Raw genomic sequence first — 24,404 nt, 5'->3', positions numbered from 1 at the left:
CAGGACCAGGCAGAAATAAGGACCGATAAAGACTGTTGTCTGCGCGTACTTGTTTTATGCATCATTGGTCTGGTCGATAAATCACAATTCTCTAATTGCCGGTATCACTACATTATACATTAACAGGGCACAAGCCCACAAGTTATAACAGATTATTTGACCATTTGTTTAATATGGAATTTATGATGAATTTTATTTTCTGATTAGATGGAAATAAAAAAGGATGATTAAAAATTATTCATTACAATATTTTGATTTTAATTGAGTAATAGGGAAAAATACATCAGAAGATTTGAAAGATAAATGTAATGCTCGAATTTCATTAGGTATATTAACACTTTTTAGTGTACATATTTATCTGATGAGAATATGAAGAATGTGATAATTGAAAATTATACAATTTTATTGAAATATCCATTCATGCATAGCTGTACATAAGCATAAGAAGTTTGTCAAGAAACGAATATCTTAATGATAGTTATAACAATTCAAGGGAGGGGCAATCGTAATTTGCAATTACGGGAGGGTGAACACATACCAAAATGGTTGAAGAAGCAAATGAACTCCAATGGTCAAATAAGATCACAGGATAGACAGACATCATCCTCCATTGCGAAACATTTGATTGAGACTGTTCATGAGGTTGACATCATATCAGCATTTGTTGTGTTATACAAAAGCCTTCAAAGACGTATACTAAGGTTTATTGAAGCCTTGGTTATACGGAAAGTGAAACCCTCTTTGTGCGTTCAAAAACAATTTGTCCTTACCCTTAACCTACCCTGGTAATACTGATTTATTATCCAGAGTGATAATCACATTGTTTTTGTGTGCTTTATTGTTATTTTCTTCTTTTTCTTTGATACGACTTACCTTTAATCTGTCTAATTGACCTCTTAATTGTCATATAAAAATGTCTTAGCAAGTATATGTGTGATCAGATTGTTCGAAATGTATTGCGCAAATATATCGCAAAATTCTGATAAACTTCGTCTTCTCATTGTATTATCGAAATTCAAACTATAAAAAATGTTGAAAGTGTAATAATAGAAACTTATTCTACATTTGTAATTTTCACAGTAGTCAACGTCTATTTTATGTTTTTGGTAAAAAAGATATTTAGATCCTATAAAAATGAAAGCTTATCATGAGTAAAGATGACGCTTAGTTATTCTTGTTCTTTTGTTTCTGATATCTTACACTATAGTTTCCATTTCCCAACTAATTGATTTTGTATGAAGTGAATACAAGTTTCATTTTGATGAAGATTTACTTATCTCAATAAATTCTCCAAAATAGTATTGATTTTAATTTAAGTTGTTGGCGAGATTGAAATTTTTGTTTGTAATAAGTGTTGACATTACATGTTGATGTGATCAACATCAAGGACAAACTGTTTAGGATGTTCTCTATGTGTACCATTTTTCTTCCACTTTGTTCAGCTATTCTCCATCCTAATGGGCAGCTGATTGGAGGTCTATATCTTACACTTGTTGGTAGAACATGCCGGCGAAGACACTCATGGAGAAAATATAGTTGTTCTTGAGTGGAAGCCTGCCTTTTGGCGAAATTCTCCCATTTCCGAACAACGAGAAGCGCATTACGCTCATATGATTTTGAGATGGTGGAGAAGATCTGTAGCTCAGGTGGAGTTTTGTTCTCTGAGCTGGATGGTTTGGTCGTGGAGCTTTCATCGTTCTTCTGAATGACATCATCAGCACAAACTTCAGATAGACTTCTATCTGAAGCTCCACGACCAAACCATCCAGCTCAGAGAACAAAACTCCACCAAAATATTCTGTATGTGTTATATGTAATAATTTTTTTCATTATATTAGATTGTTGTAGTCAGGTATGGAAGAACTTTCTTGTTTAATATTAGATAGTGGTTTATCTGTTTATCGTTTTGAATATAATTATCTAAATGTTTGGTCGAATACATTTTTTTCTTACTGATAACTGTGAAAGCTCATTTTACAAGTATTATCGTTGATCCATTGTAAATCACGTTGATCCTCAGAAGAAATCAGAAAAAAATCAATAAATGTTATGAATTTCCACTAGGTTTCAGAAATGAAAACATCCGAAATTAGATAAGTAGTTGAAGTCGTCAGAAGTAACATTCAATCATGTTGGGAGTTAAGCATTTACTCGATACTGTCATCGGATAATTTTCTTTGCTAACACGAATCGACGGAAGTTGAAAATGTGAATCACAGAATTTCATCTCAGTGGTTGAAAGATTAAAAGTTCTTTTCAAAATTTTAAGTACTTTGGTTCCATTTGCTGTAAAGTTTCTAACGTTCAATGATAGAAACATCTATGTTTCAAACTTTCACTGGTTTCATAGTTTATGTTATTATGTGACGGAAACTAATTTCAATATCAATTAATCTACATAGACATCTCAACTGAAATCGATCTGAATTATTCTTCTAGTTATTATAACCACTGTTGTTGATCACACACCGGCCAAGACTCACATTAACTTATATCGTTGTCATTTTGTCAAGTATGCTTGTACAAATGTTATTCAAAATCCATAAGTTTCATTCTGTTTTTTATTTCTACATATATGGTTTTTATCAGACTTTCAATTCAGTTGACTATTTCACCGCATAATCATTTTTTATTTTCTATTCCATACAAAATTAATCTTGATGCTTTAATATGTGCCTTGTACAAACTTAAAATTTGTCAATTTAATTAAATAATATATTTGTCATTTGTAATAATGCATATTATGAGAAAAACATTTCATAAAATTATGGCGTATGCTTTCTACTGATCATTTAAAAGATGAACTGTAGTTTATAGTCATATAAAGCTATTATATTGTAAAATGAATTCTGGGTCAAGTATCTAAGGGAATTATAGTGAATCCAGTCGACAATTCAATAAATGAACTTCCGTTTATTATTTAAAGTTAAATTAGATTAAAAATAATAAAAAAAAGTATATTATTTGTTTCATAAAATTAAATTGAAATCACTGAAATAGGTCAAATTGATGTTTACTTAAGCAATATGGTTCATTTATTATTGTAACATTCAGTATAATAATAATGGATAGTGAAAACCCATTGATGTATGTTTATATCATTTGATGTGAACAGTTAATTTTGTTTTATCCTCAATATTTAAATGATGGATTATACAGTTATTGCTAGTTAGTTTAATATTGTTTCGAAATTTTATTTAGATGAGTTCAGTATAAAAAGTATATTAGCATTAATTACGTATTAAAAGGTAGATCACAGATTTTTGTTTTCCTATCAACTTCTGAATAACATTAGGAGTTGTTCAGTCAGTCAGTCAGTAACAACGTAGAACTTCGTACGTACGTACATCAGTTCGAGTTGCCACACCACATTAGCACAGAGATGCAGTGATCGATTCAAATGCCGTAGTGCTAGATGTAGTAAAATTATAAGCTGCAATCAGAAAAATTAGGGTTTGAAGATGTTATTCAAGGAGTATAATCCAGTGAAATAAATTTGGAAAGAGAAAAAAGAAAGGGACATGAAGAAATCAGAAGATTAGAATTTGGAAGAACACAAATTGTGTATGCACCTGCGCCATTGCAAACGATTTTGAGCCATGTCATTCAAGGTCTCTAACCATCGGTTGCTATCATCTCGCGGTCCTCAACCAGATAGTCTGCAACTGCCAACATGACTCAGTCCACTTGTCAGTGACTTCATGGACTTGTGCCATGTTTTGGTCTGGCTGCCCTTAGCTTTCTTCCAACCTACACCTATACCATTGAACATCGCACGTCAGGGCAGTCGGTGGTTGGGCATACGTAACACGTGTCCCAGCCATCTCAACTGATGAAGTTTCACTGCCATAAAGTAAGACGAAACGAACTGCTGCGTAGTAAACCCGTCCTTTCGTTGATAGACGGATATCTCGCCTACGCCATAAATGACGCAAGTTGGCAAAAGCTAGTCGAGCCTTCTGTATCCGTGCTGAGATTTCGTCACACACAAGACCACAAGGGCTGATGAGACATTAGGAGTTATTAAAATTTATTGATCAATGTTTGGAAAACAAGATTAGAACTTGAATATCAGGCTTGATAAGGAAAAGTTCTAGTAACTGCTTATACAACTACCCAAATCTTACTTTTCAACAGAGTAATTCTTGCAGTAAAAATCTTCTTCATTGAAACTAACTTCTTTTGATCAAATCATGAGTATCAATTCCAATTAAAAAGTCGAAATGTTTGTCATCATTATCAGTATGAATTTTATTTTAGGACAAGAAATAAAAACTCAAGAACAATACTAATTAGTGAGGTTTTATTTATTAAGAATAATTGTATACATTGACTTATAGATTTGCTACGTTGCGTTGGTTATTGACATTATATAGAAAATATTACTTGATCATGTATCTAGTTGACAGAAACATTAAATCAAACATAAAAACTCTGGAATAACAAACGTTTGAAAAGATTAGTTTCATAATTTACTTGATACATGAATATATATATTAAGAGATTATACATGGTATACACACATATTACACATTTATTACTGTTTAGAAAATCGTCACATCTGTTTAATATTCTCTAAGTTTATCAACTTTCATAACCTAATTGCCGAAATGAAATTGTTTATATTGAAAATTTAAGTTTGCCTAGATTTCTTTGAATATATATATATATATATATATATATATATATATATATTGTATTTTGAAACAGCGAATGTTTAGCAAAAGTTTTATCTCAAACCTTGGTGGTGATACAAAATTTATTCACTGTTGTATCATGATTAATTTTTATTTCATGAAAAGATTTATGTTGAGATGGTGAAGATTTACAGTTCAAGTGGATGATATTGATGGTGTTTTGTTCTCCATCTAGCACAAAGAACAAAACGTCATCAAGATTTATGTTGAATATAAATCTTTAAGTAATCTAAACTACAGTTGTTTTGAGATTAAATCCTATGATTTGCCAGGAAAATGTATTCCATAATTAACTAAAAAGATTTGATAACTTTTATAAATTCTTCTGTTTTACTATTCAATTCATAGATATTTGAAAACTAGACCTTTGTTATTTTATAACTGATTAATTAATGAAATAGTAAAGATAGAGATAATAATTCATTTACTAATCGCTACATTAAATAATCCATTATTATTTTTCTCACAAAGTTATTCTCTTTTTATCTAATATTCTTTTAAAAAGTAAATAAAAGTATAAAACTTATTCAATTTAGTATTGTACCACCATTTTGATTTTACTTATTCATTTGTTTGACTGAACTTTTATTGTTAAATATTTGAAAATAAATAGCCAATTAACTAGTATACAGGAAATGGATTATTGAAATATAAAAAGAGCACAAATATAATGCTATTGAATAAAAAAATAACTACCAGGAAATTATAAAGTGTGGTAACTATAGTGACTGACGGAGGAAATCAGTTTACTATTCATGAATAAATAACAGATAATGCTTTATTTATTTTTTTTTTTAAATAGAAAATGAAAAAAGCATATAATAGGAGGTAAGACACCTGAATCCTACATTCCAAACAATTACCTGGTTACATCAATTTATAGTATATACAGTTTAAAATCATTCGATTATTAATCTAAGTATAACTAATTCATGTGTGAGGAATTTAAGTAGCAAAATTAAGAAGCATTGAATGGTCATTTTTTGTCAGTTTAGTACTTGACAGTATTTTAGAACCTGTACTCTATACGATTTACACTAAAATGCTCATGTCTCAGAAGAGTTATATTTCATAGCTTAACAAATAAATAAAAGGTCAGCTTCGGTAACTGTTGGAGTATGGATGTTTAAGAAAGAAAACTGATTAATTACTTAAAAGTTAAACTTTCTCATGTACGTTCGGAAACCAATTGAATAAAAGGTCATCTTAGGTTTTAATTAGACGAGTTTTAAATACAAACTGACAAATTTTACGCACGAAATCACTCATATTGAATAACCTTAATAATATATAGTTCCAAAGTATCAAATCAATCGCGGATTTTGTCGATGACTTTAGTAACTAATACACGATAATAACTTACAAGCAAGTGTAAATATGGTTAGTATCCGATTTTTGAAATACAGTCAGATATCATTTGAAGTTGGCCATTCTTAAGAAAATAAACAAAGTACAAACTTCAGACGGAAGTCAATCAGGAGTTTGTGCAGATGATGTCGTTCAGAAGAACAATGAAAGCTCCACGACTAAACCATCCAGCTCAGAGAACAAAAGTCCATCAAAATCATTCAGCTGGTCTACAAATCTTCTCCACTATCTCAATATGACATCTATTTGACATCATATGTGGTCTTCGTTGTGTGATATAGACGGCGGCCTGCTTGAGCATCTGGGCTACCTGTTCCTGCCATCTAGATATTTCAACAAGTTATCTATTTTTGTTTGTTTTAATATATCATTATGTTTATTAATCGCATGACCTATTCTGCTGAGTTTCTGAAAAGTGTACAACCTTTCGTTGTCAAAGTTACAAAAAACTCAATAAGAGCCAATGTGGTTGCTGGCAATATACAGCGAAAAGAATGCACATTATTCAGATGCTCATTTACTGAACTGCTAACATCTAACTGGCGATCACTCAATATTTATCGCCAGGACCGACTAAGAAGAAAGAAACGGAAACTTGTTGAAATACTTTACGCTGAGAATTTTATATTATACCAAAAATATAATATTGAATAAAGCTGATAATAATAATAATAATAGACATTTCTGCAGTATTTCTACAGTATTACATAAGAGTAACAAAAACGATGTCACTAAATTTACTAAGAATAATAACAATGATAATTTTTATTATTCTAATGTCTTGAAGAACATATTACGCTCTATTTAAATTAGGATAAAATTATGACTTCAATGTATCTTAATTTGGATAATTTCTACAGATTTGTCAAATGAAAAGGGGATTTTTTTCATCCAACACGTTATATCTTATAAAAGTCCTTAATCATAGTGTGATTCAGTATATGGTATAGATATCTTACAATCCTAATTGATAAAAGATGATATTAATTTATATGACAAACATTGGAATATTATGGTGCTATTACATGGTTAGTCATAAAATAGTGGTAGATTTATTTATTTATACAATTAATCTGTTTTAACAATGATAACAGTTTCATTTTAACTTATCAGAGAGTTAGTTACATCATCACAAAACGAAGTTTACATAATCGTTGTATCGTTAAAGTTACCAGTTAAAATGAATGTGTCGATTAAACTTGCAAACTTAAGAAAACTCAAAATCCTTGAGTAACTATAACTTTTTGTATCAGGCTGTATGAAAATCTAACCGAATAAACTTTGACTTATCATACTGACTGATAAACTAAATATTCTATATTATTTCACATAGCAAACTGCAAAGGAATAAATAATAACAGAAATTGAGAAAGGCAAATAAAATCCATATTCATAATTTATGGATGCTTACTTTTCGTAAGATTTCAGTATTAGTAACAGCAAAAAAAATTCACCATTGTGTAATAAACTAACGAAATGTAAATCAAAGGTGACAAATTTATGAACATTTTGTCACACTTTTTAACGGCTCCTTATTTTCAAAATGAAAAACCTAAGTAGTCGTTTACTGAATAACACAAAACAAACAATATAACTCATTACTTTCTAATTAGTGTTATATTGTGAACGTTTTCGAAATCAATTTATTGATCATCATTCCTTACCTCTGATACAATTGTGTAGTTGATTGATATTAAACAGGTCAGTTATGCCTTAATTTTTATTAAATCGAATAGAAATTATTTTCAGATGAGTCAGTAGAAATATGATCTTAAGTAGATGAGATCATAAATTTCATATCCCTTAATTTCAGTGTTGATGAATAAAGATATTTAACTTTTAGTATGAGATTGTGGAAATTGTTGAATTTCATTAAAATCATGATCCAATCTAAGTCAGACCACCATTGGAAGTCTTTGTTGTCCTAGTATAAGATACTTCAACTTAGAGGATCCACTATTCCGCAATAAAAATCATTATAGTGATGATATCAAATAAATAAATAGTAATCATTATAGGTTTGAAGCAGAAATTTTATTAAATGAATCCAAGATTTGGAAACCTATCTTTACTGGTAAGGGTACTGTTACAGGAGAACTGAAGACATTTGGCTGACCAAAACTTTTATATTGAATATAATTAATCTCACTGTGTTTTTTGGATGCATTCGTTTTACTCAGCTTCTGAACTTGCTTATTTATATCATTATTTTCGCATATTTCGAGAGTTTTTGCTCCGGGAACCTACAAAATTGAAGGTTTGTTCCGTAATTGTTACAACTATTGTTAGAACGGTATTTAAGTCTACTATTTGCAAATTGCGAATAAACCTTGGTACCTAAATTTGAGCTTGGTTCTACTGTTAATTTGAGTTTGTAAATTGCAAATAGATCGATATACCGTACTTCAATAACGAAAGAGAGCAAAATCTTGAACGTAACAAGTATAGTGTTATCACAGTACCTAAATATTTCAGTTAAAGCGAACGGTATTGAACATTTTGTTTTTTATTAGTTTATCAAAACACACTTCAGCTATTTAAAGACGTTATTTCGGTGACTTTATTTTGTATATCAGTCATACATTTTAACCGTCACTACAATTACTAATGTTATCTCTTTTAAATCATTTTAGCTAACTGTAAGACAGGACAAATTAATAGTCACACAGTGATCAAATTCATCAATACTGAATTCGATTAATGAATGGTTTACTTTGAAAACTGAGTGAACGTTTACACGTCTGTTATTATTTTATAATACCATTTCGAATAATTTAAAACAATGATCATACTATCAATGAAAGGAAGCTACAATCATTTGTTGGTGTTACTATCATTGACAATTTATGTGTCTAGGCAATCAACAGTCAGTTCGGGTAAGTCCTCAAGAAATTATTAAAGTTTAATTTGTGAAGACGTGTTTAAAATGAAAATAATTTTCTTTGGTAACTTCCTAAATAAAGAACTATTGAGAAATATAGCTCATTCTAACAGCTGTTTATTTCAGTTTCAGTTTTTCATATTTTGCAAAGCTTATAATGTTGTTTCATTATTGAGTCAAGCATTAAAAGATAATATCGTGCATTTTCAGTTAAAAATCTATGGAGTGTCTTCAGGAAAACGTTTTTTTGAACCTATCAGCTTTAATTTATCTTTATTTCATATGTGAATTATATTTGAAATGTTCTTGGAATTCTTTGATTGTCAAAACCTCAAGATATAAGAGTGAATAAAATTCATATTATTAAACATTTTCATACATTGTAGACTGATGTAAGATAGAGAACAAGTGAAAGGTAAGAAAACTGAACAGCTGTTTCCATTTATTTCAAATTCCACAGCAGTTTATCTCTGCAACTTCACACTAGCTTGAACCCTGTTCCTGTATATAACACCGTGATAATGGTAACTTAAGACCACTGTTTTGGAATTCGACGTTTAATAGCTGATGCGAGTTGCTGAAAGAAAACAACTTCAGGCTAGAGTGACTTCACAAATCATTGTTTTAATACAGCTTGTTTCTTAAGTTAATAATATAACTTCTGCAATTAATAAACAATGAGATTTTATTTTAGATTCATATAGAAATTAACATTACTTGTTAAGTAAAGTATAACAAGTGAAAATTAACAACAAAAAGTGGACACTTTTTTAAATTCAATTTTTATGTTTATGTTGAGTGTTTCCCGATTTATTATTAGACAATTAAACTGAAGCATGTTATTTCTTTAAAGAGGAAGGAAAAAGAACATTCAGTTTTGGATAAATCTACAAGTGTCCAGACAGTTCATTGTATTTTTCCAAGAAAAGTTTTTAAAATAAAGTTAGTAATGAATAATACAGGTTAATCCTTATTGAAATATTACAATATGAATTTACATCATCTTAAAGTTAGCCAGACATGTTAATATTGTCAGTAGTTTACAAAAAATCAACTTCAGTATTATAAAGAAGATAATAAGTAGTATTAACGATAGATAAGTTGAAGTTAGATAGTAACACCGTTGGATATCGGCTCAGTGGTCTAGTGATTAAGCGCTCGCATGCGAGACTGCTAGGTCCTGAGTTCGAATCCCGCAAGGTGGGGTGGTGGATGAGCACTGCTGAGGGGTCCCACAATAGAGCGAAACGGCCATTCAGTGCCTCCAGGTTTACCATGGTGGTCTAGCTTCAATCGACTCATGATCTCAACTGTTTAAATTACTACAATCTCCACAAAATCCTTTCTGATAAATAATTGACTAAAGACTATATATATATATATATATATATATATATATATATATATATATATATATATTCTGAACTTGGTTTTTAAACCATTTTATTGCGATATGAATGTAATCGAACTAGAAGCCTTTTAATTCATCGAAATGTTAACAACACTAATACTTTAATCGTTATTCTTTGCTTCGAATTTTAAAGATACTTGTATTTTATTACTTAACACCATGAAGAAACTAATAATCTTTCAGAAAGTTTAATTCTTATTCCTTTGATCTTTTTAATGAATTGAACGTATAGATTGGTAACCAGATTGAATTTATGTGTGAATTCATCAAATAGATATGAACATGAAGTAGGAGGTCTTCAATTATAGATATTGCTAATTTAAATTCTCAGATAAGTCAAGGTGGTATAATTTGAGCATCTTGTTTAGCAGTATTTACTCCATAAATAAGCAAGTTATATTTGGAAGCCGAAGTTGAAATTGTTACGATATTATGAGGCTTCTGTCCTGCAAATCATAGGAAGGAAATTTTAATCATCACAAGATAAGCAAAAAATAATTTTAAACTGAAATTTATGTGAAGAAACATTTCAAAAATGTCAATTGCCTTATAAAAGATTAATACTACTTTCAATGTTTACTCCATACAACATGCAAGCGTACGGTATCATCGTGGTTTCGACAGGATTGAACGAGGAATACAATCAGCTTCATTTCACTATACCCGGTCGTTACCCTGTAGATACAATTAAAAAAGTTTGATATTTTTGTCTTACTCAATCACATTTAGCTAATATGTTTCAAAATCACTTCTTACATATAAGTAGTTGAGCCATTAACCTTAAGTTTTTGTATTAAAAAAAGGCCTAAGTAACTCTACTTTTTTAGCACACTCAGGTGATTCATAAGACGATGTTGACGTGTTGCATTCTTTTCATATCTGATCTCCGTTATTCATAAATTTGGACTTAGATTATTCATAAACTTTACGTTGTGTTAGTACATAATTTATGATAGGTACCAGTTTTAATTGCTTATCTTCCAAGTTTCAGCATTATTGTCATACCTATCATCTTACTATTGTTAATAATTTCGTCTTCGATATTATTTAATCGTGTATATGGAATAACAATTTATGCGAATACTACCGCATTTCACGGTCAAACATGAAGAGTAATTGGTCGAGAACAAAATATATTTTCCTAAGTCTTGAAGAAACATCTCGTAAAAATCTACTTTAATTTAACTTCTTGTATTATTGTTAATATAAGTAAGATGGTTATGGATAAAACTGATGAATTGAAACTTAAAGTTTTTATGTTATCATGATCCATACAACCATCTTTTGTCTATAAAACTAATTAAGGTATCCAAATTTCGTAGTCTTCTGTTATATTATGATGAACTAATATGAAAGTACGATCTCAGTTTTTTTATTTGTCATTTGAAGGTTTTTTAATTCATGTAGAATACAGTGTATTAATCATAACTTTTGTTGTTTTCTCATAATTTGGTAATCATTCTATCAAAAGATCGTTAAATATTATCTATTACATACGCTGAAGAGGTAGTTTACAATAAGTCACGAAACGTCGGAAATACAATTTTTCTACTCATTGGGATATAACAAAAACATTTATTTATTATTACCCATGTGTGTTTAGAATTTGATATCGATCTCAATTAGAGGTGCCTATTAATTCTTTCTGAAATCATTAATAAGTTTGCATATCACATATTTAAAACAATGACAATTATAAAATTTGTAGTTTTGCTAATAAACGAATGACTGTATGTAGATGTTATTTCTATCATAACGAAGCGAAATGCATAAGAGGAACATTTTGAACATGTTATTGGTATATCTAATAACGTCAAGTCTAGTGAGGAGATTGAATCTATACCATAATCTAGGATTTCTTGACTGGATGGCTGAGAAAACTGAATAAATACTTAAAATTTGGTGTTCTCTGAAAGCTTACGTATTCTAAAATGTTTCTAGGCTATATGTCAGTATAAGCTTTACCAAAAGAGATGATAGTTGCTAAAAATCTAATAAACAGAGTTTATAATGTCGTTATAGAAAACTGGACAAAAAGACAAAACTAAATCTAGCCATATCTGCACCGAAGATAAATACTTATCTTGCGAATTATGTAAAAAAATTAAAGTGAAAGGCTGAGAAACAACGAAAGGTCTATCATTAATGAATTGAATATAAACAAGATATAAAAGTATATTTTCAAACGAACAATACTTACAACTTATCATTGGTGGAAGTAAATGATACAGTATCGAGAAAGGAACAATTAGTTTGTTTCTGTATATACTATTATACTGACTCTAGTGTTTACTATGTAAATGAAACAGGCTGATTGGTAAATATGAGGGTAGAGGAACACAAAATATGTTTAAAATATGTTCCTGGATCATTGCAACATTGAAGAGAACTTAATAACAGATCGATAGCAGTACATTCAACGAAAAAAAGCACAACTTTTATATAAATAAAACCAAAATCCTTAAAAACATTTTAAGTCTTTTGACAGAAGACTTACGATCAAAGTCCTTCTTATATAGCCAAACATAAAAAATTAAGATAGCCAAGATGGAGTGCAGTTGGTGTTGCAGTTTCAACTTATTAATGAACAAATATGAATTGCATTTGTTTGTTCTAAAACCATTTTTAACGCATAAACTAAACTTGACAACAACGAAGTACATTCAATTGTTTAATAATTTATTATACTTCTATATGTCTTCATAAACCTTCCCGACTAATATGGTAACACAAAGCGAGTTTAATTGTCTATTAATTCCACTTAATCTATTCGTTTTGATAGATCATTTCTATGCGTATTTACCAAAGTGACATATTTGGTCTCAACTGTAGCCCAAGGGTGAATATGATAATTGATTTTCAAATAAGAGTTGTTCACATAGTTGTTTTGTGATCCTATTTGTACTTAGTGATTTTTGATTATTTCATTGAAGAGGCTGAAATCGCACTACCCAGCGTAGAGTAAGGGTTATTCAAATTCAATAGATGAAAGCTTTACAAATAGAACATTTTCATGGTTTATGAAAGATGATTGTAGTTTAACCGTATAAACTACATTATTTTCTATACAGATACTTTATACAAACGGGTAATATTTTTGGTCAGTAAAATCTAGTATATAAATGTTTCCAGTCAATAATACTTAACCAGATCACTGATATTAACATTTACTACAAATATCCACAATAAACTACAAATGAAGAGTATTAATATTTAGAAACTAAAAGATTAGTATGAAATGAAAAAAATTCTATTTTTTAAGTAGCGAAACGTTCATATAAATATAAGTCATAAATCTAATGACTTAATGAAAGCTTTCTAATTTTATTGTTTAATGAATTTGTTAGTCTAATTTCACTGGTTATTTATATTCAATTGTGTCTACAATTCAATTTTGAAGGAAGTATTGAAACAATAATTGTAAAAGTTCTGTTAACTATTTATCATCATAGGGTTGTGGAGATTATTAAGTTTTTCATTGAAATCATTAACCGATTGATGTTAGACTACCATTGAAAACCTGGAAGCACTTAACAGCTGTTTCTTCTCATTGTGGGACTCCTCAGCAGTGTGCATCCACGATCACGCTCGCGAGATTTGAACTCTTGCGAGGCCTATGGTTTTGCGCGCGAACGCCTAACTTCTAGACAACTGACTCGGCTGGCATTCAGTGGTGTTAATGTCTAACCTCAACCAATCCACAAAACTGTACGATCATCTTCCATTGTACTTAGGTAAATACCTGTCTCTACTCGACACGGATTAGCTCCACTGGTCACTATTTCTTAAACTCAGCTTGTAAAATCATTTTTGTTGAAATTATTTAAACATTAACGACCGATCTAATATTAGATTGGTAATGCGACAGTCCATTGAATCAATAAAACTAATCAAGCGTGATTATTGATATAAATAGTCATAAATGTATACGATATTATAGAACCAACTTATTTTTTTCCAAATAAATAAATATTAATTTATCCCATTTTTTTGAAGCTGAATGCATTTCTAAACTATTGACCGAAATTGAACTATATCTCAGTACATATTAGCGATTCCGAATTATCGAATATTTTGATAAGCCATTATTTCCAACTTTGATTTTTCCCTGTCAAGAAAAATGCTTTTAGCTTAGTACAAACGTTTCTCATTTAGTTACATGGTAGGAATATCGATAATGATACGTATAATATGTATTGAAAAATGATATCATATTCACCAATGTCTGCTCTTGTCATCCTTATTAATTAATCAATCTAGTCATCAGTAAATGCTTCATTGAATTACGTTAGGTCATTGAAAATATAATAGTGATATAAGTGTATATTTAAAAGTTGAATTCGTAAGTCGATCTAGACAACCATTTAATGCCTGCAAACAATGAACGGCCGTTTTGTCCTAGTATGGGACTTCTCAGCAGTGTGCATTCATGATCCTGCACGTAGGACTCGAGACCATGGCCTTCGATTTCATGTACAAACGCTTAATTTCTAGACTAATGAGTCGTCATCCAACGGTGTTAATACCTAACTTCAATCCATCCGTGGTAGTGGACAAGACCGATCGTCCTTGGTTCGAATCTCACGTGCGGGATCGTGGATATGCTCTGCTGAGGAGTCCCATACTAGGACAAGATGGCCATCCATTGATCTCAAGTCTTCATGTGTGGTCTAGCTTAGATTGACTTATGAATTCAACCGTTAAAATACTACAAACTCTACAGATCCCCATATTATTATATTTGATAGCTTTTAGTATTGGTTCACATTGTCCATTTTTATTGTCATTTTCTAGATTTCAGTGCTAAAACAGACTTCATAAACGTTTATACCTATTCCTTCACAGATCATCGGTATTCGAATTTGATGATTGTTACATAGATATACATAAAATGTTTTTTATTCTAAACTACAGTTTACTTTAAAATTTCAAAACAATTAAGCTTCTATTTACAATAACTATTCATAAACTATTGATACAATATATAAAACTAGAAGATTATCATTTATGAATATGACTAACTAATTATCTCTGTATTATTTGTATCTTTAAAATCTACTCAGTAAGAATAATAAAAGTCATTATTTCACAGGTTGAAATCATGAGTCAGTTGAAGCTAGACCACCATTGAAAACCTGGAAGCACTGGACGGCCGTTTCGTCCTGGTATGGGACTCCCCAGCAGTGCACATCCACGATCCCGCACCACGCGGGGCCCGAACACAGGACCTACTGGCTTCGCGCGCGAGCACTTAACCACTAGACCACTGAGCCGGCATCCAATGGTGTTAATGTCTAACTTCAACCAATCCACGAAGTTGCGCCACCGTACACCATTGTCTTCAGTGAGTTGTTATCTCACAACAGACCGGTTGAGCTTCAACTGACTATGATTTAAACCTGTGAAATTTCTAAAACTCTCCACAAAACCCATTCTGATAAAAGTCATTATACCAAAATTTCCATTAAAACTAATAGGCATTTCAATTTTTTTAGGGTTGATTTAAAGAATTGCATTATTTCCTGATTTTATTAGGTGTACTTAATTTCTTCTCATGATTATTTATTTACTACTGATTTATATTTTAAAGAAAAAAAAGGAGGAAAAAACAAAAAAAAATTTATATAAATAGGAATTATTACAATATTTCTAAAAAGGATATAGGTAGGTTTAATTTATATTTAACTTTAAAAGGTTTTTTTTTTAAAATGTGCCGAATTATTTATGAGTATCATTTGTTTGTTAGTTACTTCTTATCAACTACTTTATTCAATTACTTAAGTGAATTAAATTAAATAATACCTTTTTTTTACAAAAGAAATAAATAGAATGTCTTTAAACATTTGAACAATGAAAAGTACTCACTGTATTGTCATAATAATTTGATTAGCTTTGTGTATTTACTTAACTATCTATATAGTTACTAGAGACAGATAATAAGTGAATTGTTTCTATGCAAAAAAAAAAACGGAATAGTTATTAAATCTATTTCATTCAAAGAGCCAGCTTATTTTCTGAATATTTCGTTTTTTTTGGATTTGAGACTTGTAGTTTTCTTTAGAAAAACAAACGGAATAGTAAATAGTTCTACTCTTTGTTTATTTTTCTTAACGATTAACACTTGTAATAAAAGTTAATTCATTAGGTATAGATTCATAAAGAGTTTTTATGGAAACACTTTTGGAGTATAATGAAATCATTTTAGATAACTTCTTAAAAATAAATATCAATAAATCAATAGTTTTGTCCTTATTTTGAAGTTCTTATTATATATTAGATAGCTATAACATAAAATGGAAACTGAACAAAGAATGTAACTATAGATAATTAGGTTCGAATTATAAGTTTAACAATTTTTGATTGTTATCATTTTGTAATATCATCCTATTCACTTCCAATAAATATGAGTAACTGTTATATTCTTGATATTAAATAACAAAAGAGAAATGTATTTTGAAAGAGTACATGGACGGGTCAGTATACCCATTTCCAAAGCTTCACACCTCTTCAATATAAAATAAATTTGGTTAAATGTCTCAACTACAGAATCAAGTTATTGTGTTCTGAAGACAGTATGGATGACGAAATAGATATACTAAAGAACACATTACGAAATAATGGTTATCCTGATAATTTCTTTAAAAAATACCTCGTATAAAGTACCAAAAAAAAGTAGAAATTGTGACATAGTCAGTAAAAACACCTTATATCTAAGACTAGACTTTAAAGGGGACATATCGGGTGATATTTTAACACGTCGACTCAAAAGATCTGTCGAAAGGACGTTTCACGCCGCCAGGCTACACATAATTTTCTCGACGAAACCAGTACTCACACAGCTAATCAAGGATAGGTTACCGAAGATGGGCTCCTTCATGTGTGTATACCAATTCAACTGCTCCTGTTGAGCTAGTTACATAGGCCGTACTCAGAGGGCTTTATCCTTGCGTGTTCGTGAACATGTACCAGCTTGGCTGGGAAAAGGAGTTACCAAATCGATTAACAGCACCATTTTTTCTCACTTGGTAGATAGTGAACATCATATGAAAATAGAGGAAGCTTTCTCTGTTTTATATCAGGTTCCAAAATATCTACCTCACAGAGCTAGATTACGACTGCTTTACATAGCCGAAGCCATCCGGATGAACTCCAGAAGACCAAATTTATGTATCCAGAAAAAATATATTCAGCCTCTTTGTTTACCTTGGCCTACGACTGGATCACCAAATACCTAGACTGAATATTATAAACCTCTTACCCCCTTCCTTTATTTTTATTTATTTAATTTTTTTCCTTATGATCATAGTTTTTTATTATCTCTATCTTAATCTTCACATCCATCATTCCGAATTCGTTGATCGTAATTACCTTAATAACACCCCCCTTATTACATATTATATTCACACAACAAATTATTATTATCTCAATTGATAAGATTAAATTCTCCTACTATGCATTTTATGTCAACCCATTTTATTCACACAAGTTTTTTGCATTTTCATACTATTATACTTATGGTGACTGAACACTTTTACTCCAAATCATCCTGACCTTTATTGAATAATCTTTCTAATTTGCAAATAATACAATTTTGAAGTATATATATATCGTAACAGATGCAAACGTTTACCTTTTTTTAACACGTAACATTGTCAAATGCATTAATACATGCCTTCTTTTTAGCCTTTGTAAAATATTATAATTATGAACTTATAACTGTAGAGCCTGATGATGAATTTATTGAAAACAATTGTTCGCTCAAATATTCTTCATTTTTGAAAAGAGAATTCATTACTTATTATCATCATCATTATTACAAATGAATGTTGACACCATTTTTGAGTCTAATTGAAAATAAAATTATTTTTGTTTTAAATAGAACAATATTCTAAATTTAAATCCAAATATATTTTATGATTTAAGAGAAATTAAACAATGAAATAAGATAAATTTCAAGTATTTAACAAATTTAACATCTTTTAATATGGTTTTGGTGTAGTTTTGTTCTCTGAGCTAGATGGTTTGGTCGTGGAGCTTTCATCGTTCTTCTGAACGATATCATCAGCATAAACTTCTATCTGAAGTATTTAACAAATTTAACATCTTTTAATATGGTTTTGGTGTAGTTTTGTTCTCTGAGCTAGATGGTTTGGTCGTGGAGCTTTCATCGTTCTTCTGAACGACATCATCAGCACAAACTTCTATCTGAGCTACAATTCTTCTCCATCATCTCAAAATCTTTTAATATGCAATAAAGTTGATTACTTCTACAATTTAGTTGTGATTGTATAATTCTTAATTTTTAATTAACTTCGTAGTTATGTTGTCAATAACAACACAAGTTTACCGAAGCATGAACTTTTCTACTTTCAATAGATTAAATGATTTCAAAAAATAGTAATATTTTTTTGTCTAATTATAATTCAAAAATAGTTCTAGCAAATATGGTTTACAGATTATAATTTTTCAGTTCAAGATAAATAAACACAGCCATTTAAAATAAACTGCAAAATTTAGACTATAAATGCTAGGCCTTATGAAAAAAAAACAACTCTTACTGTAACATCAAATTATTTTTGTCTCTATGTATATAAGACTAAGGTTAGCTTAATATTGAAACATATACTGATATACTTGTTTGAGTAGTCAACTTTAATTTATACAGGCGTGTTTTATGATTGCTGTGATAAGTAAAGATAGTGATAAAAGTGATAAAATTTATTCCAGTTCCATAAATATTTAGTGTCTCACTATCTAACTCCAAAAAGATTGTTTGGTGATGATGTTCATGATATTCACAACTCAGTGGACTGTTTTTTATTATCCAATACCTCAAAACGTTTCCCCGCTAAAAGTGAGTCTGCTCTATTTTTTCACGTTATTTCGTCTCATCATTATATTCTTATCCACATAACTGAGGTCATTTGGTGATGTTCATACTATATATACAGTTTATCTTTTCGGCATCGTACCTTAATACTGACGTTCATTATTATGTTCAAATCATCGATCACGGCAGTATATGTTTTTATCGCACATCAGATCTCGAACCATTAAAGTGGTGAGCCATTCTTCGAACATGAAACAATCTGCAAAACTACACCAGTGAAAAAACGTCCGCATACTATGCATTCGACGAACGAACTCAAAGTAGCTGACCCAATTACACGTTGAGCACAGACGGCACAATTTCTCGAATCCGTCACAAACAATGAAGCCAATACAATAAGGACATACACATTCACAATTCGTATATTTTTTATTGATGCTGGAGATCTACCAGTCAGCAATTTAGTTTGAATAAATCATAAAACATTAAACGAATAACTAAATATTCTTTTTTTATTTTAACCGCTAATTAGTACATTTCATCTTCTTTGGTAACCGTGATACTTGAAGGTTCAATAATAAAGTTTATTAACTAAAGCAAAACCTTTTAAATACTTAGGTTTCATAGTTTTATTGACACAAAATTTAAGATACACATTTTACTTGTCTTTCGACTCAAAATATCTTACAAAATTTGATCCATATAGATGTGAGCACTTGAAGAGATTTTGTACATCCATGATTCTAGTTAGATTATTCGATATTCTGCTTGTTTATTTTTTGTTTGTTCGTTATAATAAATCATTCTACTATTACTATTCTACATACATACAAACCTTGTACTCAATTGCTTTCAATTCTCAAACCATTTGTAGGAGTGAATTTGTCTAATAATAATAATAATAATAATAATCTAATAATGTTGTTCATTAATCTAAATCATATAAACTAAATTAAAATAAAACTATAATAAATCATTTAGATGGTGGTTGGAGGTAGTCAACAGGAAACCCTGGACCCGAGTTTCGTGCTACTTGGCACTCGTCAGCAAGGTGTATCTGTAATCTTGAGGGAACTGGTGCTCCCTGACGGAATCGATCTCGAGTCACCCAGCTTCACAGTCAGAGACGTTACCACTTATTAGTGTAGATCGATCAGCACTAATAAGGACTAGACAAGCATGACATTGATCACCACCCAGTGATCAATCAATTGTGATATAATAAATCATAAATTAAATTTCAATAAACTACCCTACACATTTTTAATTGGTGTTTACTAAAAATATCTTTCATCTAATATATTCACTATTTATAACATAACAAATGTAATCTAGATGAAATTTTGTAATTTACAAATAATCCATGTTAGTTCCTTGTTATAGATGACATTAGATGAAATTCATTGATGTTGAATAAATCAGTAATCGAAAAATTAATTGACCAATATTTATTGATCCACTAAAATTTATTTGGTAAATTTAAATGCGTCTTAGTAACAAACAATTCTTTTAGGATAGTAACAAAATGTTAATTTTAAAACACTTTATTCTATTATTCTATCTGTTGTCATGTTTATTAGGATTACAGTTGAATTTACTTCTCAGAGAATAATATAACTAATTGAATAATATTATATCTATGATTATTTTAATTAGTTACAATGATAAATTTATGTATGTTTTTAATATTTATGTAAGATTTATGAAAAAAACTATTTAAGTTAATAATATGGATTATTCACTTGGTATTGTTTGGCTTGTATCTTCCCATTGAGGTTTAAAACTGAAACTGATCAGTTTGTTATTGGCATATGTGCATACTGTGCGTATAGATTCCACTGCTAGCCACTATCCAATAAGGTTTATTATTAAAATAAAATAGTAAAACTTATTGAATCCATTCATTAAATTAAACAATATTCTGTCAATTTAATTCATTGTTTTTTTATAAATTTCTTTTTTTAATTGCATCACTGAAAAGTTTGACGGATGGATAAACCGATTTTATTTATTATTCATTCATTAGTGTTTATTGGAGGTTTTTATAATACGTCGATTCCATTCTAACTTTATTGTTTGTATTATGTTCATTATATTTCTCGATTAATAATAATTGGAACGAGAAAAACGCTAAATGGATAGAAATATGAAAATAATAATAATAATAATAACAATAGGGAATGTTCATTTACATAATGGACTTATCTTTTTGTATAATGAACCTATTCAAAAACTAACATTGTCATTTATACTTAATAAAACGTAATCAATAAAAAAACAACTTATTTCTGAAAATAAAATGATTTATGACTGCTAGATTTATACCATCTAACAGATTGTTTTTTATTCTAATTAACAAATCATCCTTTTTTTTAATTGCTATATTGGATCATTTCAAATAAGAAAGATTAGTTCAGCGAAAAGTTCTCTTTTCGGCGAATTCATTTTCAAAGCTGTTGACAGTGAGGTTGAATAAACAAAGTTATTAAAACTTCTTTAAAAAAAAACAAGGAAAGTTTAATAATCGTTTGATTTTTAATGACATAAGTATTCATCAAAAGATAGATAGGAAAACGGATAGCTCAGCATGATAAGATAAATATTAAAATTGAGAATAAATGTCACGACGTCATAGAGGAAGAATTAGGCCACCTGAAGGAGATATTTATTAAAAATGGATATCCTTAGATTTTCATTGATAAGAACATAAAGCGAAAGACGCCAAAAACACAGATAACTACAGTAGAAAAGAAAACTTTATACATGAACATCAAATTCATGGGTGACATAGCCACACACAGCCTAATACTTAATGACTCATTTAGGATCAGATAGCTAGTTTACTTTAGACTATTGAACTGGTTTTGGATGATTCATTCGTAATCCGCCGCTTTATAGAACAAGCTTTGAAGTCTGTTTTCGTACTTTTGAGGAATCGGCAATTTTTTTTAAAAAACTTGAGTGAGTTTCTACATTTAGTGTTTAACTATTTCAATATCTTTTGCTTAAGGTTATGTCAAGCTTCCTATCCATTTCACGAGTCAGATGGGAACACAGTATACAACTACACAGAGATCAGTGTTCATATAACAGCTAAAAAAGAACGCCGTCACGAAATGATACTTACCATTTAATTAACCGATTAACTTGAAGGGTATAAGGGATTCGTTGCTGGCGGTTCAGTACTGTCATTATTAACGGGTTAACACCGGGTCTGTGTGTCATTTAATGGTGTGTAGTATTTAGACCTGACTTACGATTCTAGGTCTTGAACTGAGGTGAATTAGGTCTTTCGTTTCTTTAAAGGACCAGTGCCACCAGTGTAGCAGTAGATGGGTAAAGGTGATCTCCGTCTATATGTCAAGCGTTAAGACGAATATTTTTTAAAAAACACGTTTCTTCATTAGAGTTACGGAAGCTACAGTATACCTGTAAGTATATGAATTTCCTACTCAATTACACAAACTACGATTCAGGACAACCTTAAAGTAAGGCATAAATGGAAAAAAACATTTCCTTATCTTGAATGCATTTGTCAGTAAGTAGGCCGTATGCATAGATTGAATGCTTATTCTGTTGAAAAAATGAATGGAACATTTTGCTATACTCAAAAGCATTTGTCTATTTTTATTTAAACAAAGCCTGTTAGACGGATTATTTATTTCATTCAATCGTATTTAATCAAAAGATATTGCTGAAGATGGAGTAAATTTGATAACTAGAAGTTCGATACAGTAAAGTCAACAAAAATGTCTATAAACTTGTAGAAAGACCGTAATTTTTAAGAATCTTTTACGCTTTCTATCCCTAAAAATAATGCATTTGGCATTGCATATTTTTCAGATTAATGGTTAAATAAAAGGTGAATAAGCAATAATACTAAGTCGTGTAAATGATTGCATCACATCTTATTTCTTTAAAATTATTTTTAATGCGAATAGATTCATCGTGGATTCGTCGTAATAGAAAATTGATGGTAGTCAAACCTAAAACGGAAAAACAAGTCTATAGATTAAATATCCCTTCATCTTTATCGTCAAATTAAAAGAAGCACCAGTGTTTTACATAATATGAAAGCACGGAAGTGATCTACTAAAATTTATTGAGCAGTTTGACATTAAAATTCAAAATCTTCTATCTTCACTGGAAGACCAAATTTACTTAAAAATTTATTCATCTAATATCGATTTTATTTTCCATTACTTTTTTTTACGATTATTCTCGCCAGTTTTACCCTCCTATATTTTATATTTATTCATTTAAGTTAGTAAATAAATCCAAAAAACATTTAGATATATTATCAGTTGGTCTAAAAATGTAAAGCACAAATGCATCACATGTTTACTGTAAATGTCGTTGCCAAAATACTAAATCCAAAGAATGTTATTTGAATCCATTTAACATGATTCAACTTTTTTTTAGCGATTCTACTTTTATTACTATTAGTTCTAGAACTATTCATATATCATTTGATTTATCAGGGTTTTTATTGTTTCCATCGAGTTATATTATAACTATATCACAATGATATTTGTTCATTTTTAGTTTATGAAATATAGTAGTGAGATTATAATTTATGAACAAACCAATCAGGTCATAGATAATAGGTCTTAGATTTTGGAGCGAGATTCATACACTCATTTGACTAAATACCATTTCTGCATTATAGCTGATGTCAGTTCGCGGTGTAAACATTAAATATAATTCCTAACTCTGACGTTCAAATGTAAATCCTAATCCCTCACACTGATTTATAACCCTCATTTAACCCTAGTAAGTAGTTGAACATTTTCAAGGTCATTTAAGTTTTGCTCAAAGGTTGTCCATAAATTATAGTCTAATCAATAAAATCATTTGAATATATTCAATATCAGGAGGCGAGGTCGTGGATACGCACTGCTGAGGAGCCCCACAATAGGACGAAACGGCCGTCTAGTGCTTCCAGGTTTTCCATGGTAGTCTAGCTTCAACTGACTCATGATCTTAACCATTGAAATCACTATAATATCCACAAAACCCATCTGATATATTCAATATCTTCTGAAAAGTTATTTAATTCAGTCAATAAAAACAAATAATATAATTAGTGTATAAAATATATTTCTAAGATATTTAAAACAATAATTTTACGACTCACCAGATCAAAAGCCTTTTAAAGAATGTCTTTTTTTTCAAACTGATATTAACTGGTGACCAAAACTAGTTTAGAGTTGTAAT

The 24,404-nt window shown here is 29.9% G+C and overlaps 1 protein-coding gene across 1 annotated transcript in view; it reads left to right on the top strand.

Moving 5' to 3' along the window:
- MS3_00004160 (uncharacterized protein) overlaps positions 1-24,404 on the top strand; it is a 48,593-nt gene that overhangs the window by 12,534 nt on the left and 11,655 nt on the right. The window contains exon 2 of the mRNA XM_035732376.2: positions 8,699-8,941. Within this exon, the coding sequence (XP_035587392.1) occupies positions 8,848-8,941 (94 nt within the window). The 5' untranslated portion in view covers positions 8,699-8,847. The remainder of the gene's footprint in view (positions 1-8,698; positions 8,942-24,404) is intronic.

The sequence above is a fragment of the Schistosoma haematobium genome, chromosome ZW, assembly GCF_000699445.3.
Source record: "Schistosoma haematobium chromosome ZW, whole genome shotgun sequence".
NCBI lineage: Eukaryota > Metazoa > Platyhelminthes > Trematoda > Strigeidida > Schistosomatidae > Schistosoma > Schistosoma haematobium.
The sequence above is the reverse complement of the archived record's forward strand: the minus strand, read 5'-3'. Positions and strand labels throughout refer to the sequence as shown.